Source organism: Leptonotus elevatus, chromosome 3 (genome assembly GCF_054856555.1).
Source record: "Leptonotus elevatus isolate MCC_2025b chromosome 3, RoL_Lele_1.0, whole genome shotgun sequence".
Taxonomy (NCBI): Eukaryota; Metazoa; Chordata; class Actinopteri; order Syngnathiformes; family Syngnathidae; genus Leptonotus; species Leptonotus elevatus.
The window spans coordinates 13,839,717-13,861,373 of NC_141241.1; the positions used below are offsets into that span (position 1 = coordinate 13,839,717).

The window sequence follows — 21,657 nt, forward strand, 5'->3', positions numbered from 1 at the left end:
TGCTGTGGTTACGCTTTGGGCCAGGGGTGGCAGTCGCGAGTAAAAAAAGTGACAAACTACACAAAGATCCTTTTAGATAAGTATGTCACTTTGGGGCCCATCAGGTCAATGGCACGTATTGAAAATATTGTACGAGTTCCCTTTCAGTCATGAGCCCATTAAATCATAATCATTTCTCCTGCTCTTATTGAACAGTTAAATTAAAAACCCACATTACATTCAGTGGTAGCGATCAATAATATTACATTTTACACCATCCATGTATAAAATCATATTAGGAATGCGCATGCTAAATTGATTTGTATGACTCAGAATTGTGTTGATCACGTGGAATTTGATTGATCTAGAGATTCTGTTTGAAATGTAGATTTTTTAATCACTATGCCTTGAAGTAATTGAGAAATAATGGATTTCCTTACTTGGCAGCAAACAGATGATGCCACAAGGCAGGCTGCTGTAGAAGAAATTGGGCAACATTTTGGTGCATGATTATTTTGAACTGTTATATTACAAAGTTTGTTGAAACGATTGCAACTATCAAATTACATCAAACTTGGTGGATGGAGCGTTGTTCACCTAATGTTGCATGGATGTATCTGCAACCTGTCAACATCTTGGAAATATTGATCTCTATTTTTTGTTTAATAAGCAATCAAATTCAAATGTGTATTCAAGTTTTTGTATTAAGTAATAGTGAAAGAGAATTATAATGGATAAATATTTTTTTTTCACAATGCCCAACCCTACTACATTATCTATCATTGAATCTTACACAAACACATATGCACTTACTCCAGCTAGTTTCTAAGGTTGTCTGTTTGTGACACAAATTCTTTGTGTCTTGCCTGTTTTTCATTACGCTAATGGTGGTTAAAAGCTGAATCAGAAAGGGTGTTGTATGTATCACGGAGACATACAAACATCCATCTTGTCATGTATGCACTTTAGTGGGCAGACACACACAGTCTAAAAACCCAAAGAAAGCAGTATAAACAGTCCTTCTTAATGTTCCCCACATTGATGTTTCTCATTAATAGGTGTTCACTTGTTAAAGCCGTCAGCTGGCATGTTCTCATTAGGGAATGTACTCTAGTGTCTTGCTTACTTCCTCGCTGCTCTTTTTATGTTAGCGTGCTTCTTATGTTAGCGTGGCTCCATGGATTTTGAAAACTGTTCTCTAATTGAATGCAGAAAACCTAAATATCCATGGTTCCCTTCTTGGAAAAAAAAATGTTTGATGAGGCAGTTGTTAACCCCGCATAAACAAATGGGGCATGATGCTAATGCCTCGATCACACAGCATGATCTTAGTGAGGATAACAAGCTACAAAGCGTCTGCGACATCAAATGCAAAGGCATTTTCCAATTTCGACATCTTTGAAGAGATGTGTTTTCTCCATAATAATTTTTATTGTTTGTTCACAACTGCTGGGTTCCCCTTCTAATCATATGCATTGGAATTCATTTATCTGATACAATAGTATGTACATGAGCTTTATCAACAGTTCTGCCTTTACAAAGACAGTGAGATCATCCATAAAACGTAAACCTCCACAGGCCTAAAATTGATTGAAAAATTGAAATATCCAGCTGGAAGTCTACGTGGAAAACAAGGATTGAGATCCCTCAAGAACATCATCAATAAAAATAACCAGAATTCTGTCACTCTTGACGGACGGATTGTCCGTCAATAATGACGGACGCCCTTTTTGCTGATGAAGGACGAGTGGACTAGTAAACTGACGGAATGCCCACCTTTGTCTGTCGCTCCTAAAATAGGGGTGACGGAGTGATGACGGAATAAAAATAAAATGACGGCCTGGCGACTATAGTTTGGTTCAGTTTGAAAAAATGACGGACCGACGATGACAGAAGGGTGTGCAGGCTGTTGACGAATGATGGACCAGTAAGATTTTGTAAAATGCCTACCTCTGAAAAGCACATGCATCGGCTACTCTGATTAAGCATTAAAATGTGTTCAGATTAATTAAGATTTGTCAGACATTATTTCATTTGCATATCTTTTTGAAACATTTTATGGTATAAAAAATATTAGGGATGACACTCGCCCTTATTTCAAGGTGTCGTGCAACAGCGTCCAGCACCGTTTTCCGATCAGGAACTAGAAATTTGAAGAATGGAAAATTGCCATGAATTTCATGCAATTTAAGGTAAAAATGCTACATTGGGATATATAGTTTTTCTTTAAAATTATCTGTTGTTTTTTTTTTAGGTGGGGGTGTTTTTATGTATCAAAAGTACCATTGGTATTGGTATCGGTGACTACTCAACAGTTGAGTACTCGTGCTGTTATGTATGGTACGGTCTGTAAATAAAAGTGGCAATGAACATCGCTTTAAAATATTTACTCATGACATGCTTGCAGCAATGCTTAGCTTCAATATCATCCAAATTCAGTAGATCCAATGCTGTAGACAGGACTCAAACATATGCAGATGAAAACAGATCCTCCTTGGCTGAGATAATGATGCTTGCTTGCCATGGTTCAGAACCTGTTCAGATCATACAAAGAGCTGTTTCTTTTTCTTATATTTTGGTTAGCAAAATGTTAGAAAGCAATGTTTAGTATGATAATAATATGCGATTTTTTAATACATACTTTCTTTAAAAAAAATGTAAATCAAAATTAAATACTATTATGCATTTTATTGGATTATATTAGATTGAGCAGGTGTACTCATTTTGTAGCCAGAGATCGTGACTGATATTTGCAGCATAGTTTTATTTTGAGCAAAACCAACAAGGAGCCGTTTGAAACCACTGTGGATACTGTCGGAGTGTTTAGCCTGCAGCTCGCTGCTAAAATACTGCACTGTCTGCTATTCACTGCTGGGAATCTCTCCAGCAACCCTTAATATTTAATTAGCCTCACTACCTCAAGGACATATTTTGTGTTATTTCCATCTGGCTCCAGCGATAATCTCATTATTGCAGACAATGCACACGATCGACCTTGAGTGACAGCAACACGGTGTTGCTCACGCCGACATTATTAATAAGATTAACCATCATTTTGGAATATGCTTTCACTTCTCAGCTGTGTCATGTGGCAACCCTGGCACCCCGGCCCAAGGCAGGATCGTCTTCAGTGATGGCATCACCTTCGGCAGCTCGGTGGCTTACGCGTGCTGGGAAGGGTTCAAAACGTCAGGCCTGACGACCAGACACTGCACAACAAATGGGACGTGGACAGGACAACCACCAGACTGCACTGGTAGGAGAAATAGTGGACTCAAAACTGCACATTGTCTCAATTTGACTCTGGTAAACAGCAATTTGTAGCTAGTAAATCAAAGAGATTTAAAAATAAAAAATTAAAATAGGAAATGGATTAAGTCAGGCATGTTACAATTTATTTAGTTTTATTTATTTATTTATTTTTTTATTTTTTTTAAAAATTATACTGTAAATGTATAGGATTGTATGTTGGGAAACGTTTCTTGGGAGGAGTAATAGAGTAATATGGCGGCCTCGAGGCTTCAAAAGTCTTGGCCTATCGGCTATTCAGATCAGTGGTTCGTCTTTTTTGCAGATTATTCTTCTACGCTGTCCGTTAACTCCCTGTGGCTGTGCTACAGCGCCACTCCAGACTTAGCATATACATTACAGCCATTAAAATGTCCTCAGCGTCTTCTTTTGGACACGCGCATGTCTTGAAACGTTTCTGTGTGTACGAACGATGCCGGCTTTGCTTCCGTTTGAACAGGGCCTTAGACTGGTTTGTGAACAATATTTGAGAGAAATGGTGATATTGTGTATGTGGAAGAAGTTTTAGATGTTTTAGTTCATCTCGTAAAAATTGGGAGCAAAAACAAAAGTGTTCCGTTTATATTTTTGTTGAGTATATATTGCCATAACATATTTGCAAACCGTGGATTCGATTACAAATTAAAGGGCAGATCATTATCATGCCTAACACAATGTTCTCCTACTTCCTGCAGTCATCAGTTGCGGAGACCCAGGGCCCATAGCCAATGGTGTGTACTTGGGAAATTATTTCACCTTCAACCACACGGTGACATACCATTGTAACCCGGGTCACCTGACGGAACCACCTGGACCGGGTCACAGTGTTTTACATTGCACTACAGATGGACAATGGAACCAAACCAAACCCAACTGTAAAGGTAATACATGTTTGTTTTTATAGAAAACTCTTAAAGAAAAATCAAGTATTTAGGAAAATTAAGGAAAACACATCCTGCATTGATGGTGATCAAATGCACGGTATGTTTAAACAATGCAATTATTCTCAGATTGAAATGATTCAAAACATGCTCATTAGCAACTGAAAATGACCATCAAACCATTTAATTCCATGCGGTCCTACACCATTTATTTGGTAAACAACAGCGTCAACACAAGTGTCTCTCGTTATTACAGTACTTTGTTAAATGATGGCTACCGCTGACAACCTGACTTGGATACAGAACAAAGATTTTTTTTCGCTAATTAACCATTCAAACATGTACTTTTGTGGTTTCTAATCATTGTGACAAGTAAGGAACATAAATAAATAAAAAGGAGATATCAGAATCTATTATAAAAAACAACAACACAGAGATGTTTTCTCAATATATATATATATAAGTCCATTTCACATTCAGCATGCAGTGTAATAAGATTACATTTGCATTTCTGGTGCTGAAATGTTTTCTCCGCTCCTCCTACTAAATTGTATTAACAAGAATGTTTTTCATCAGACTAAATGTATCTATTCATACTTACTAAGCTTCGGCGATACAAGAAATGTGTGGATTTGCTAACAGTGAATTTGCAGTCAGTATTATGCAGCTAAAGATTAGGCATTGGTATCAATATATAAAAGTGTAGTACCGTAATAAGCTCTAGGTAAGATATTTTCAGTGTGGCCAAGTAAAATAAAATAACAATAGCCAATCATGGCTGAGGCCATATTAAACTTTGGTACTGAAATTAACAAATTGTTAAGTTCTGGTTTATTTCTACAGCAACTTTTGTTCTCCACAAACACAAATGAAGAAAATAAAAAGGAATGCATTAAACCCAAATGAGCTCAACATTTTACAAGAGTCCATATTTAGAAGTTGGACTGCACTCCTCAACAACATTAAAAGGAATGTTTCCTGAAACTCTCTCTGCCATTTCATCCCACAAACACAAAATCTCCAGCTGGCTCTTGCGGTTGCTGCGGCTTTGAACTGAGATGAAAAAGCTAAGAAAGCCAGCAGAGAGGAGATGCACAGAGAGGGGAAACAGAGAAGCAGGGGATACTGTAGGTGATCGAAAATAAGGGAGAGGCTGGAAATTGAAAAAGGGGAAGAATGAGTGAAAAGAGGGAGAGAAAGGAAGCAAAAAGCTCTTCAAACAATTTGCAGGGTTTTATTTGATCCCGTTTTGGAGACACCGTTTCCTCATATGTGTCCACAGATGGGGTAAAAGCAACCTTGTTATCCAACAGCCCTTTTGACTCCCCATAGTTGTTCTGAAGCAAAGCATCTAACCCCCAACTGTTCCCTAGATAGCACCTTCTAACTCCTGCATATCTGTGTGTGTGCATCTCTGTGTGTGCATGTGTGCCTACGCCTCAACAAAGCGTCCCCTCGGGGATTAATAAAGAATCTAAAAAAAAAAAAAAAGGAATTTTCAACGTGTGACCTGACAGGCAAAATCAATCAAGCGAGAGTTTGGAGGAATAGGAGAAAATGAATACGGTAAGAAAGTGAAGGGTTGGAGGAATTAAAGGGATGGAGGGGCGTGGCAATAAAGAACATTAGATAACTAAGAGCATTGGCACATGCCAAGGGCCAGCTCAATTTTCCATACAATTTAATGAAAGTGCCCGACAATACCAATCACCTTTTGTAATGAAAACTGGTCAAGGGTAGATTTAGGGTAATTCTGCTGACTGGCAAACAAATGTAGTGGAAATCTCAAAAAATGAACACTCTGAAATTCAAAACTTCCTGGGGAAAAAGTCATCAAGAGTCCCACCAAAACTGTAAGGTTGAAGCATCATACTGTGTTATATTATGTCATATTAGGTCAAGTTTTGTTTTTTCTTTGGGGTTTTTATGACTGCACAATGGAACCTTTTTTTTTTATCCCTATTAAATATTATTGCATGGTGTCTTTTAAAGGATTGTTCACTTCACATGTCCCGGACCCGATCATGTGGTTGCTGACTCGATCGGAATCGGACGTTGTCTCCCGATCAGGACTCGGATAAATATATGAGTTTTTATTTATTTATTTATTTTATAACATTTTATTAATTCTGGAGTTTGGCGGTGGCACAGAGTGACACTTAATTTTTCCACACAGTGCGTGCGGCATGGCCTCACTTTACTACAGTGACACTATTAATCGAGCGGCATGGCTAAACAAGAAAAATGGCGCTGAGATATTTGGAAGTAGATGATACGTTTTTTTATCATCTTTAATGTGGAAAGCGGAGACGGTGCGACTTGCACTGTGTGCAGTATGAGCATTTTGTGCGCGGAAAGGATATATAGTAGATGCGTTGTACTTCATTGACGGGCAGCCCAGCAGCCTGGCGATTTAGACCTGCTTTGTGCCATCCCGGCGAATCCCACTGCGAGCGTGCTACGTTTTCTTCCCGCGAATTCAGCTGCGGTGCCTGCGCCGGCGACTCTAGAGTCTTGACGCCCTTCGAAGGGAGCCCGATGCCTAGCCTAGCCTAGCTTAGCCTAGTGCGAATTCTAAGGGTCGGATATCCTAGCGGGGCCGCCAAATTCCGAACGGGGCCGGCAATCTAGACTGGTGTGAGTCCAGCCCCAAAGTCATAATATGGTAAGATTAAATACATTTTGCTTGCTTGCTCTTCAAGTGTAGCTTTTTGTTTGTTGTGAAGTTGGCTTGTCTAACACACATATATACAGTATTCTTTCTTCCTAAAATAAAACAACATTAGGTTAGACAATCAATGTGTGTTAAGTCGCATGCTTTATAATGGCTACAGTAGGTTCTCAAAAATAAAGCTCATGTGAAAAATGAATATGCTGGTTAATAATAGCCCTTTGAGTAACTCATAGATGTGCCAAAAAAAAGGGTTTTTTAAATTGTTTACTTAGTTAAACCACTGTCCACTCACCATATAAAAGGTGTTAAGGTAGTTTTGTTTAAAAAAAAAAAAATATATATATATATATATATATATATATATATATATATCCTTAATAAAATGCAAAGGTATCATATCAGGACGCTGAATCGGCCAATCTCCAAATGAGGTGACTCGGACTCAGGTCCAAAAAAGTGTGATTGGGACATCCCTACTTCAAATCTTCTGTTCTATCTGTGCGCATTCTGGGTGCAAAAACAAAAAAACTAAACTTTAGAGTTAATACTCTCTGTGCACACTCTGACCATGAAAGTGCCTTTGCCACCTACAGTAATGGTTGTGCAATTACATTTTATATTAGTATGTTTCCAAAAAAAATAAACATGTTTCCTGGGGTTACATTTGTGGACTGTATAGACAAATAACCATTCATTTTCACACCTATACATCATTTAGTCTTCAATTAACCGAACATCCATGTGTTTGGAATGTGGGAGGAAATATGAGTACCCAGGGAAAACCCAGACAAGCACGGGAACAGCATGCAACTGCCACACTGGAAGGAGTAAGCGAGATTTGAATTCAGAGACACACACACTCACCACATGCTGCACTGTACTCATGTTACTTAAAGCATTGCCTGAAAATTTTTATTATGGCGACAGTTTGACTAATTCCATTTCAAGAAAGGATACATATATTAAAATTCAAGCAAATCAGAGGATTTGCTGCAATAATGAACACCAAATGTCTTTGGGGGGGGGGGAAAGAAAAACAGAGCCATTACAAAGACAAAACAATAAAGTGATTGAGGATTTAGGAGGGGGGAAAGTGTCACGACAAAACATGAGTTAAGGGGGTGAATGAAATGGCTAAATGAGTGAAGGTGAAGTGCCGTCGGTGAGGCTGCAATGAAAATGTGTCAGGGAGGCAGGCGAGAGACGAAACACATTATGGGAGAAACTAAAGAGGCAACTCAATACCTGCCCCCAAACCTGTAAACACAAAAGAGAATAGGGATTAGCCAATAAAATGTGTTGACTGGGTGAATTATACCAAGAAAGATATGCCTGAAAGACAAAAGAGGGGGACTTGGGGGAGCCAAGAAGAGTCAAAAAAAAATAATAGACAGAAGCTTCTGTGTGGCAGAAGGACCAGCTAAAAAAGGCTGTAGGGGAAATATATTAAAATTGGCAGAAGGAGACAAAAGGAGGGAACAAATAATGTGGAGAAAGTCTAATGAAGGACGGAAAAGTCACAGAATGGCAGAGAGTGCTCGAGCAAACAAGATGAGACAGAAAGCAGTCATGGAGAAGCTCCTCGAATGACAACGAGCTATGTTATGTTAAATGTTATATTCTGCAACATGGAAAACATCAAGCCGATATGAAAATGAGTATGTGCTTATTAATTGCTAACATTAGCCAAACATGTCCACCTTGTCATTGTCCACCCAGTCAAAAATGTCCACCGTCATTGTCCACCCAGCCAAAAATGTCCACCCTGTCAAAAATGCACAACCTGTCATTGTCCACCCAGCCAAAACATTTCCACCCTGTCATTGTCCACCCAGCCAAAAATGTCCACCCTGTCATTGTCCACCCAGCCGAAAATTTCCACCCTGTCATTGTCCATGCAGTCGAAAATGTCCACCCTGTCATTGTCCACCTAGCGAAAAAAAATGTCCATCCTGTCAGTAAGCTCACATATTTTGCTGTTTGCATGCACAATGGGAGATTGACCAATGAATATTTCTCACAGCATAGCATGAATACAAAGTTCAGTGGAAAATCTCAAATGTGGGTGGGTGAAATGAGTAAGTCTCAAAGGTATATTAGAGTGATATTGACTGAAAGAACAAGAACAAGATGTAATTCCTTTGTAGTTCACAGCAATTGTTCTCCTGCTAGCCATTGGTCTGGTGAAAATGCAAAGTGGTGAGGGAAGCGAAAAAAAATACTAAGTGGAGAGAGGGGATAGCAGTAGAACTCATTAAAACAGGTGGGGAGGAACATGCCCATATGGTGTTTGTCTTAGTGGAGTTGGTAGGGCAACAACTGTTGAGATATTGCTTTGTATGCAATCACTGATTCTCAAACGCACTACTTACAACATATATGGGCTATATGTGAGCATGGATGGCTCGTATGCATTGCCTTGCCTGCATGCTTGTGTTAGTGAATCGAGTGTGAAGCCATCTGTCTGCTTGTTAAATGGGAATTGCTGCGACTTTATAAGATGTCAGGGATCCTGCAGATGGTTATCAGCTATTATCTTTGGGAGCTAGGGACACGCACTCTCATGCATGTGCACACTCTGATATTTACCACCATGCTATGGCATTTTGTGTACATGCATGTATCAACTCACCAACCGGAAAATTCCGACTGTAGCTCTTGATCCTTCCTAACATCATGTGTCGAATGATTTGGAATGAATTCAAACCTTGTGCTGATACAAAAAAATTGGGTCCGCCGGCATTCGAGCCGCGATGCAGATGAACTTTCTACGGAAATGAAGCCCTAAATGTTAGTGGGTTGAAGTTATATTTTATTTATTTACTATTATACTTATTATAGTTTTGTTTTGTTTTTGTTTACATTCCAATGTCTCCTCAAATGACAATGTTATAAATGGCGCAATTTTTGTTTGTTTTTTCCTGGTCATGTATCACATGTTGCTAGACAGAAAATGCCAATGAATAAAAATGTGCTGGCTCTTTATAAGGCAAATTAGGAGGCTGAATTCCCACAGGAACACTGAGAAAAATCTAAACACATCACATCAAGGATTATGAAAGTTTATGTATCCACACGGGTCAGGCAATCGAATCCCTGATCCATGTTGAATATAAAGTACATATTGCACAGGGGAAGAAAACAGTGTCAGTGGGTGTCGCAAACAAAAATCCCTACAGCGACATAACAGGTGATGATGAATGTGGCGTGTGTTTCAGCGATCCAGTGCGGAGCTCCCCCTCAAGTACAAAATGGAGAAGTAGAAGGAACGGACCATTCGTGGGGCTCAAGTGTTAGCTACAGTTGTTTCCATGGTTATCAGTTGTCCCTGCCGGCTGTGTTGACCTGTGAGGGGAATGGAACGTGGAACGGAGATGTACCACAATGTCTGCGTAAGGCTTTTACTCATATTATGTGTCAAACAACAATGGATATTACATTGCCTTCAAAACCTCCTCACTTGACCTCTTTGGTGTGTCGCAGCTATGCTGTGTGGTGATCCAGGCTCTCCTGGAGGCGGATTCCGGGAAGGGAGCATCTTTACTTACCGGTCAGTGGTAAACAATATTGATGATGACTATTACCTTGTTTTATGATCATTACTGTTGGAGGCTATTCATTGGGACAGTGTTTAAAGCACAAAGGCCAACTGGGCATTTATATGGCTATAAGAGTAGAGAAAGTGTTGCAGCTCTCATCAAAATAGGTTCTTGAGTTTCAAAGTGTAATAAGAAGAGCAGGATGGAACAACTTAACACTTAAAGTGATGTAGTGGAGGCAGATTGTGTTATTGCTCATCCCGTTTGTGTTGTGGGCTTGGTGTTTTCCTCCAATAGGTCAGAGGTCAGATTCTACTGCCATACCCCCTACTTGTTAGTTGGCTCCGCCTCCAGAGTGTGTCAGGCTGATGGCATCTGGAGTGGCCAACAACCAGCCTGTATAGGTACCGACCATCATCACATATTCAATATGACGTGTACAAGGAAATACGTTTGATCAATAATAGTTACTGGAATCATAAGAAATCTCGTTTGTGAGACATTTTAGCATTTGTAATCCCGAGTCGCGCAAGCTCAAGACGTTATCTCACCAGCAGATCAAGTTTTAATGTAACTATTGGATTTCTTTGATGATTTGATCAAAGAAAGCCGCCTTTTTACTTTCCTTTTAAGGAATTTCAATTTTTTATAGAGGTCCACCACCACTACAAAAAGAATAAAAGCTTACCTGTATAATGCAACAAGGGTAAAGCTCTCTCATGGCTATTGCAATTTTGATGCCATTCCGGGCTCCAAATATGAGTAAGTAAGCGTCCACCAAAGATGAATGTAAAAATGGAGTGCATTTGTGTGTGTGTGTGTGATTATGTAGACCCTGCATTCAACAGCTGTCGTGACCCAGGAACACCAGCTTATGGTATCCCAGTCCAAGCTTTGGGCATTCAGGTCAGAGATGAAACTGAATTGAACATACTCGACAGTAGTAGTCAGTAGTAGATTTTTCGTCGTCTTCTTCTTCTTTAGGTTGGAAGTAAGATTTCATTTAAGTGCCGTAAGACCTACCACATCCTTGGCTCCACCACAAGAACGTGTTTAGAAAACCTCACCTGGAGTGGAACACAACCTGAATGTATTGGTAAGTTGCTTTCATGGTTTAGAAGAATATTTTTCAATGATTAAAGCACACATATCAATTTGTCTCTCGTCCATTTCTCAGCCCACTCGTGCCGACAGCCCGAGACCCCCAGTAATGTGGACGTTCGCTCGATGGACCTGCCAACATTGGGATATACACTCATCTACACCTGTCAAGATGGTTACTATCTGGCCGGAGGATCAGAACACCGAACATGTAAAAGTGATGGGAGATGGTCGGGAAAACCACCACTGTGTAAAGGTAGTATTCAAATAGCCACATAGAAACCTTAACATTACAACTTTAAAATCACCTTATTGCTACACTGGCTTGTAGCAAAGAAAAACATGGGTTTTTTTCTGTCATTTTCATAGCCACCCAATCACACGCTTTAGTGGTCTTTAATATTGGTGGACCAGCAAGGACATTCCTCATGTTGTGTTTGTATGGCATAAGTTTAAGATGTGTGCACCGCATTTTGATCACAAGTAGTGACTTGGTAATATTTATTTGGAAAAACAGTGCCAAGGAGAGCCAAGGATTATAAAAATGAAGAAGGCATGAAGAAGCTGGTATTTTTATCTTATTTTAAAGATTTTCCATGGAAGATAACAGGGGACATGTTTAATTGTATTACCTTGCTGTAAGCATAATGCAGGCAAATATAACAGATTTAAAACATTTGTTCTTGATGACTTCAAAAGATTTGAATGACGTGGAATCTCCATTCTTGATTTGCTCTCAAATGTGTGTTTTTTTCTCTTATCTTGCATACAAAAATAAAACAATTTAATATTGCAGTTTAAATCCAAGCAACATATTGTCACTGCTATGTGAAAAACACTTATGTCCATTGTTATTTTCTTTCTTTTTGTTGTTGTTACATTTTTGGGATGTCTGCATTCAGTATCATCCCAAAAACTTAAAAATAAAAATAAATGGACAGAAGTGTTTTTCACATCGTGACGATATACAGTTATTGGAAAACCTTATAATGACTGTATTTTTTTTTTACCATTTTTCCTGAAACTATACCACTGCAAAATAATTTATATTATTGTACCCACAGTGTTGTTTTGTACTTTCATTCCATTTCATAAAGAAAACACCCTTAATGACAAATGCCACTGCAAATTGACAAGGCAATCATTCACAAACATAATTTTCACAGTTATCAATCATTGTGTTCTCTTCTCTTGACACACATGGAATTGCTTTCACCCCAAATCAACTCACCAAAATTATGTTTACATTGCAGTTGGAGTTAAAGTCAATCCCAAAGGCCGAGGAGAGACAGACATCCAGAAGAACAAAATCCGAGGTATCAACAGAGCCACAATGTTGAATACAACTTTTCAATTTGTTCATTGTACTTGCACGGTTCCTGTTACTACAATTTGGGTTGTAGTTTGTTACTAGTGCAACATACACAGCAATTCTTAAGCAAGAACAGAGCCTGATGAAGCACATTTCATAAGCTGGCAGTGATTTATCCTGCAAGTGGTTTATATGCAGGTTCATGCCATGTCAACAACAACAACAAAAACTTCAGGCGCAAGAGTAAGCAACGCATTGTCGTTTTGAAGTCAGGTTTTTGTGATCCATATATGCATCTGGAGGGAGACATTGTTTGGTCTACTGAAGGGACCAGAATGCTGTTCTCAGCGGTTTTAAATGAGAAATGCTTCTGATTGATGGATGAGATTTAGGCAGTGGTGGATTGGTGTCTTATGTCAACCTTTTGGAAGACAGAAATCAGGACAAGCACTTTGAGAATAATGAGTTGAAGAATGAAATCAACATGCATGCAAGGAGAGAGTTGAAATACAACATTATGACTGTATCATTCATTTTAGACAGAAAGACCATCAGATAGACTGACAGACTGACCTGTGTTTCTTCCTCCCAGTTCCAGTGGATGTGTTCTCCCCCAACTCGGAATGGAGAGGTTTCTACGAATATCTGGGCAAGAGACAGGCCACCACATTTGCAGTGACTGGGTTCAATGCTAGCAGTGGAAGGGTTAATGTCACCTTACTGGAGACCAGTGGAGTGTCCATCAGACTATCAGGTAAACAAAAGAAATGTATGCTTGGGTTCTTCCTATGGAGGACCAAAACTGCCAAAATTAAAAAAATAAATAAATGACTAAATAAATAAATGACTAAAAGGGAAAAATAAAAACGGATATGAAAAATATAATTCAAAAAATAAAGTTCAAAATTAAAAATAATAATAATATAAATGGAAATAAAAACTATATATATATATATATATATATATATAAATAAATACAATAATAAAAAAATGAGATTCAAAAAATATAAATAAATATTAAAATAAATGTTGAAATAAATACACAAATAAATATATATATAGAATGAAATATCAATTAATCAATAAAAATGCTCTGCTCTCACATTTATTTATTTCATGCTACAGACGCGCTAGTCAGGTTGAAATGTCATTCAAATGAGGGGGCGGTCCTAAGCGTGTCTTGGGTTGGGTTTTTGTATTAAATTTTTTAATTACATATTTCATATCTGTTTCTATTTTCACTTTTAGTCATTTATTTATTTTTCTTGATGTATCTTCCTGCATGCTTTGGACAAGAGAATACATTTCTGCTCACTTATGACACATACTGTCGCTAGGAGACAACATGCACGCAAATAGACAGGCAGAGTGTGGCATGTTCATATCATATCTCAAATCAAATCCAAATGAATTGAAAATACATTCAGTCTAACATTCGGTGACTCCTTGGAAAACTGTTGTTTTCTTCATAGAGAGATTTGAAAAGAAAACCACATTTAATTTGTCTTTAGTGTAAAACTAAGTGTTAAATCCACCATGAAGAATAAGAGGGGATGTCCAAGGTGTTAATGCTTAAAAGATCCCACATTGATTCAAACTCATTATCCACACTTGGCTGATGTCAGGTCGATGCTTGATGGAAGCAATCACAGTAGACAGAGCAGAAACAATATGGTTTTGTGTGAGATGGCAGAGCCTGCAGTCATGCTTATGAATGTGCTTAATATATGATGTGATATGCAGGGTCACTGGTGGGAACTGAAAAACCTCTGACAGGTTTGTGCCTCTCCAGAAAGCCACCAAATTTCTTCCATTAGCGTCCGCTATCGTTGCTTGGAACCATGTGACTTGAGCAATGACGTGCATCACCTTTTGAAAAAAAGATTTTCGGAACAGTTGCAAGATCTGAGCAGGGTCATCTTGAGTTCAACACCTCCGTTCAATTCCGTTTTAGTGTTGTAGCCCTTAAGCACAAAAGACTCAAGGTTTGAGTGCGGGTGTTGATCCATAAGTCACAAAAGTACAATTTGGGTGGCCTTCTATTCAAACTTGTAACCATTTGACATTATCGATATCATTTATAAAATGTTCACAACAAATATGAGAATAAAGTTTTTTGTTTTCAGGCAGTAGTGTTTCAACACTAAACGTCTCTCGTCAGCAGACAGTTTTTCAGCGTTTCACGTAACCCGCGGAACAATTCCTGGCCGTTCTGGAGAAAGCCACATTTTGAAAGATGTTTGATGTCATGAATAAAAGTACTGACATCAACCCCAAACGAATTGTGTTCGTAACATTGCTTGCATCTTTAACAGCAACGTCTGATCTTTCTTCTAAAGGTACTTACAAGTCTGAGGAGAACCAGCTTCTACTGAAGGTCTATCAAGTCAAAGGGCCCACAGAGCATTACTACAGCAAGTTTAAGAATGACAACTGGGCAATGGATGGATATGTAAGACAAATCTCTCCTTTTGAAAACAAACCACTGACAATCAGCCCAGGGGTAGTCCACCATTCACCCTAAATCAGCTGGAATAGGCTCCGTTCACACAAATTATTGTGTGACTATAACTATGTCTCCTTTATCGGGTCTTCACAAAGCGCATTAACATTCCAGACTTTTCCTCCATCTGTCACATTATGCAAACTAGTTACAATGGCATACAATGACGTCTAATTATCTTTTCAAAGGAAGATTTCTATGGTTAACGAAAAAAGCTTTTGTGATCTTTATGAAAGCAAGAAGAAGTAATTCCATACAATTAACTCGTGGAAATGTTACTTCAAAATCAGTTTTTAGTTTACATGAAAAAACTTTTTGATCATGAATAAGTCGGCGACTAATTAATGGACGAAAGATGGAAGTAAGTTGTTTTTCTCCCCACATGAGACTTTTAGAGGTTAACAGGTTTTTTTTTTCTAGACAACTAAAAGTGAAACATTACTGCTCACCTCTTGCCAGTTCAATAAAACTTTATTAAGGCTGCTGGATCATGATGTTTTATTCTGGTTCATTCAGTCCAGTAAAAGTGTGCTATAGTGATTTTACTGAGTAATGCATTGGAGGTTTAAAAAAAAAAAGAGGAAGAAAAAAACTCATTTCAACATGTAAAGTGTATGCACCCTTAAACATATATTAGCTGGATAGAAACAAATATTGTCCGTGCTATATTATTATTTCATGCTGTAAATCTCACAAGGCAATGTGGATTTACAGCTGTGTATTGCAGCATAATGCGTTTTATGATACCATATGATGTAATGAAGATTACAGTATAAAACATTGTGTAATGTCTCCGTTACTGCCACAGCCGCTTTCCTGATGAGAGTGCGTTTGTGTGTATATGTTTTGTGAAGATGATCACACCGCAATGCCTCCTCACCTCGATGTTCTTCTTCAGGTGACTGCAGAATCCGACCAGAAAACATTTGTTTACCAAGGGCATATTCACAGCAAAGACTTTGGCAAATTCCATCTGACAAGGCAAGGTACGATAACATGCGGGTGCATTTTTTTTTTTTATACTCGAGTATTCATTACCTTTGATTGAAATTTTTAAACATGCAATGCAGGCAATACCGTATTGTATAATAAAAAAAAAAAGTGTGACTAGATTTATACAGTACCTGTCTGTGATGTTAGACCCTGTTACCACGGCGATAGACCCATCCAACCCCTACACCAACAGCAGCTCTGTGGCAGCGGCCATCTTGGTTCCGTTCTTTGCCCTCATCCTATCAGGATTCGCCTTCTACCTCTACAAGCACAGGTGGGCATCACGCACACTGGACAACTGGACCAAATTGGGAATTGATTAGTCGAAAATGACGGAAGTAAATAACAAACTTCAAAATATGGAATACAAACCCGGAAATTTGAAATGCACAGCACTGGTTACTTTGACTGCATCATCCCTTCTCCTCAGTGCATTACTATTCCCTAATTTGTTTTGCCTGATTTAATAAGTCATTTCATGCATTTCCCTGAAATGAGCTCATTCTGTCCCACCTTACAAACACGTCTGCACAGTAGTCTCCTCAGACTGCTAGTTAATTACTGTGTGTATACAGCTTTGTTCGAGACAGTGATGTTGACTATTGTTTAGGCGCTCTCAATATAAGCACTGAAAGAAACTGTGATCAATCACACAGTGATATTAAATGGCTGTCTCACATGAGAATTAACTATTATTATCTGTATTCAATGCAATTGGTGGCAGTGCACGTATCGAAAGTAATAGCAGTATTGGTACTTGGCATCGGCATTGGTGACGACTAAAAATGTGAATAGTCGTAATGCTATCGAATATCCCTTGTTTCAATATTATTCTAAGTTAAGCCTGTTTATAGGGGAACATTTTTAAAACTACTTAAATAATATAAATTAAATTGTATGGTGAATAAAAGTTCAACAAAATATTTACTGGAATATTTTTTTAACTAATGGTTTTTTTGCAACATTAACTTAAAAATAAAATAATAATAGTAGTAAAAAAAATTTTATTTTCTAATGAAAATATCCAGTAATGGCTCCCTTCCCTCTCTTTGCACCGACAACTTGTGTTGAAGAAAAGGGTGACGGCTGCTGAAACTGTAATCTTGCGATAAATGCTCGAGTTGGCTGCTGTACAGTACACTCTAAAAAGAGAATTGCTGAACCAATTTAAGATTACAAATTTAATTGTTGACTAACTTGAATTGGTAACCCATGATAGAATTAAATTAATCCAAAGTGATTTAAGTGAATATATTAAGTTTAATTAATTATTAGCTCATTAAACTTAATGTATTCACTTGAATTACGTTAATCCAAAATTAGCTCATTAAATGTAATATATTCACTCATAATTAATTTAACGTAATATATTCACTTTGGATTAACTTAATACAATCATGCGTTATCAATTGAAGCGATTTTTGTTTAAATTGGTCAACATTTCAATTTGTAATCTTAAATTGGTTCAACAAATTCTCTTTTTAGAGTGTAGTATGAAGTTTAATTGTAAACAAATTACAGTTTTCTACCTGTTACTCCGTCCAATAGGGAGCAACTTCATTGTTCGCCTTAATTTAAAAAAATGGTCCTCTCTCATACTGAACTTTTAAGCCGCTGTTAACATGCCCAGTTTGAGTATTTCATTCAGTCTTCTGTGTACCACTAGAGGGAGCCCACGTACCACTAGTCGCATTTCCACCACACTTTTGAGAGTAAAGTGTTTTTGCGTGTGCCATGTTCTTCGATGTACTGTATATGTAAAAGCTGATGGTTGTATGCAGGACATTGTCTGCTGACACAGATGACAATGAAAGACCAAAAGACACCTGGGGGCCTGGCGGCAGGTAAGAATGACGCCTGTCATTGACCTGGTTTCTAATGGCAACCAGATGTTCTCCCGCCGCCACATCCTCTACCAACCTCGCCATTGCTTGTTTGCAGTTTGTAGATGTATGCCATGCTTTGGAGTATGGCTGCACAATGCAGGGAAAATAGGTGCAATACATCTAAAAATACAAAAATAAAAACATTAAATAAAGTCTGCATGCGCTAAATTGGGATAATGTTGATTTTGAAATGGAAAATTGTATATTCTTTGAAGCTACCAAAGCTGTGCAGCCCTACTGAGTATAAACAGCAATCATTCGAAGCTTGGAAAAGCAAATTTTATCGTCTTCTAATTTCATTGTCATTTCTCTGTCAGCATGATGTCATCAGGAACAAATATAGCTATATATAGTTGATTCCAGCAAGTGATTGCTATTGCATTTTATGTTTTTATTTCAATTTTTTTTCTTTGCATTCCACTTGCAAGCAGATAGCTAAACTTGATGTGTGTATTTATTTATATTCAAGTTGAAGATGTTAACTGAGACTCAACTCAGTATTTATTTGACAGTGTTTACTTTTAGTATTTTTGTATCCCACCAACTTTGGTTTACAGTTTTTCATACAATGATTTTGTTGACAGACTTTGTTTACAATTTCATTAGAAAAGCTTGAGATCTTTATCTCCATTCTTTTTTAGCATTTTTGTAATTTGGTTGATCAGGTTTTACACTAATTACATCTTTGTGTCCTCTTGTGTATTGCAAACATGAGGAAAATGTAGTACATTGCGAGTGCCAGTGATTAGGCCTTAAAGTTAAAAAGTTCAGATTTTGTCCAGAATTCATTTGATAAATTATTATTTTTTCATGTACGATTAATACCTTTAAAAACTATTTTTTTACACTTGCTGTCGACTTAAAAGATGACATCACCAATTATGACTCACCTGTTTTCTGGGTTTGGTCAGCAAACTGAGCCATTATTGGTTGTTACCTACTTCCTCAACACAGGTGATGTCATCTTTTAAGTTGACAGCAAGTGTAAAAATTTGTTTTTGAAGGTATTAATAAAATATATATCAAATTAATTCTGGACAAAATATTAACTTTTTACTGTTGAAAATGGCTCAATGAGTCAAGTGTCCCTTTACTTATTTATTTATTTTAAGTGTCTTCCCTACTTTTTTGCCTTCCATTTTTGGCCATTTTCAATTCAATTGCTGCTTTTTGGTCTTTGGCTTATCATCGCATCAGTTTGAAGCTTGGCAAGATGACATGCAACACAGCTCACCTGGCGGCGATTGCCTCGTGACTCATCTGCCAGAAGTGTCAGATTGCCACTTCACGCCTGTTTGCATGCTAAAACAATCTCCCATAACGCCAAACCAACAGAAACAATATTGTTGCATTACAGTTTTATCATTGCATTTTACAGCAAAGTGTTTTTAATGAAAGTCGAGAGTGAGAGAGTGTCCCCTGCAGTTTGTCCTGCTTTGGCCTGTATGCCTGTGCAGACCCTATAATACTGTCAAAGCAATTACATGTGCTGTTTTTCATCCCAGCGATAAAATTAAAGTATTGCACACAGAGCCACAAACAGAAGCTAATGCAGCGAGTTGAACTACTGCCATGCAGGGGAGTCTTTGTTGTGTGCTTTTGTGTGTGTGTGCACTTTTGTATAGTAATAGGTTTAGGCCATAAGGTAGGCATTGTGGCTCCCTGGGGTTGGATTTTACCACAGCGCACACACGCCCACGCACGCGCTCATACACACACTTAATGAGATCAGAGCCAAAGAGTGTTTCAGCTCCAGAATCCTTATACAATCCAGACAAACTTGTTAGTAGCTTTCTGTTAAAGAAGGGAAAAAAACACAATGGTCACTGAAATCATTTGAAACTGGTAATGCACAAAGCTTTTTTTTTGGTTCCCTTTTTTTTGGGGCGGTGTTAGAATAAAAATGAATTTGCACATCCCCTACAGTAGGTGGCAGTAGCACTCTCATTGCTGCGAAATATTTTCTTCTTCCTGGGGGGGTTAATAAAAATAATTGAAATCAATGGAGTATTCTTAATGCAGAAGTTTCATTGACAGTTCCAGAAATACACCACAAACTTTTGTCTGGGTGAGTTCAAGTAATGTCTTTTTAATAGGGGTGTCAAAATTTGTTAATTTTGAGTTCATTTAAAGTTCCTTTAATGCCACTAATTTTTAACGCGCAATTAATGACCACCCCTTACTTGAAAAGCTTGTACTGGGGGAATTCCAGTCGCAACGCAGCAGACATGTCCACGTCAAAGTTTAGCAGTAATACATTTAATAAAAATGCATAGATTTGTGGCGACTGGGGTCAAGTTGTTTTTTACCATTTTAAAAAGTTTACTTCATGTTAAAGATTAGATAGCTCTTAATATGAAAAGAAAAATGCACTAAGCTTTCACCAATTTCTTGCAAATGCAATTATGCCATCTAGTGGCAGTAAAATGACCTCAAAAATACACTCTTTTTTTACAGTACAGTACATCTGCTTAATTTTAACTAAATGTTATAAATTATTATTATTAGATTATTGTATCAATGATTAAAAGATGCAGCCAAATTTCTATTCATTTAACTTTTGTTTCCACTTTTATGTTAACAAGAGTATAAAAATGTAGAAAAAAAATATTGTACATTTGATTGTACATAGGTATAAAATGTACGATTAATCGTGAGTTAATTATTGAAGTCATGCGATTAATTGTGATAATAAAAAAAAACTGACACCCCTACTTTTTAAATGATTCTGTTGGACCACAATTCATGTACAATATGTATTATTACTTTTATCATTATCTAGTTATTTCAGTGGCCACTGTTTTTTTCCTTTAATAGTGAGAGTTAAACATTGTTCTCCTACAGAGTATGTGGAGTTCCACAGTGCTGTAATTACTGAGAATGAGATGAGATGATCGCATACTGAAGGGCAGTTTCACTGTTTCACTGTTTGTCAATCATATTACACTTCTTGCTCTGGCAGATGGAGTAATGAGGTATCCGTTTGAAATCCAAACTTTTGGGAAACATTTGCAGGATGATTCACGGTAATACGTGAAGAGCAGATGGGTACTTGACAGCTCAAAGCACCGAAGCGAGACGATTCTCGGAAATTTGTCGACTTGACACATACTACCAATCAGATCTTCAGCATGATACATACTGTACATTTAATAACATATCTGGTGATCCAAATTTCTCTGGTATTAAAATATGCTGAAATTAACTTTTTCTGCATGATAATTATATGCTTGGGTTTCATCTAAAATCTTGAAATATCAATACATTTCAAATCAAACTTGCAAAATGTTTGATATTTTCTAATCGGGTCTACCAAAATCCCTCCCACTTACTCAATCCACATTGAAATGTCATGACGTCAAACTAATATTGAATTCACACATACAGCTGTAAGAGGAACTCCCACAAGACATACAGTATATTCACTGTACAGGTAATTTTTAAAGATTTCATATTCTTTACTAGCACGCAAGTATATAACGAAGGTCAATTGTCATCTAC

General features: G+C 37.7%; 1 protein-coding gene across 2 annotated transcripts in view; it reads left to right on the top strand.

Annotated features, from left to right (window-relative positions):
• LOC147177030 (CUB and sushi domain-containing protein 1-like) overlaps window positions 1-21,657 on the top strand; it is a 383,887-nt gene that overhangs the window by 352,166 nt on the left and 10,064 nt on the right. The window contains exons 61-74 of one of the 2 annotated variants that reach the window (XM_086070543.1): window positions 3,059-3,235; window positions 3,963-4,148; window positions 10,041-10,214; window positions 10,306-10,372; window positions 10,659-10,765; window positions 11,194-11,267; window positions 11,346-11,457; window positions 11,539-11,718; window positions 12,716-12,778; window positions 13,367-13,528; window positions 15,114-15,226; window positions 16,176-16,263; window positions 16,418-16,544; window positions 18,052-18,114. In XM_086070543.1, coding sequence (XP_085926669.1) covers window positions 3,059-3,235; window positions 3,963-4,148; window positions 10,041-10,214; window positions 10,306-10,372; window positions 10,659-10,765; window positions 11,194-11,267; window positions 11,346-11,457; window positions 11,539-11,718; window positions 12,716-12,778; window positions 13,367-13,528; window positions 15,114-15,226; window positions 16,176-16,263; window positions 16,418-16,544; window positions 18,052-18,114 — 1,693 coding nt within the window. The remainder of the gene's footprint in view (window positions 1-3,058; window positions 3,236-3,962; window positions 4,149-10,040; window positions 10,215-10,305; window positions 10,373-10,658; window positions 10,766-11,193; window positions 11,268-11,345; window positions 11,458-11,538; window positions 11,719-12,715; window positions 12,779-13,366; window positions 13,529-15,113; window positions 15,227-16,175; window positions 16,264-16,417; window positions 16,545-18,051; window positions 18,115-21,657) is intronic. The other variant, XM_086070544.1, reaches the window with a different exon arrangement.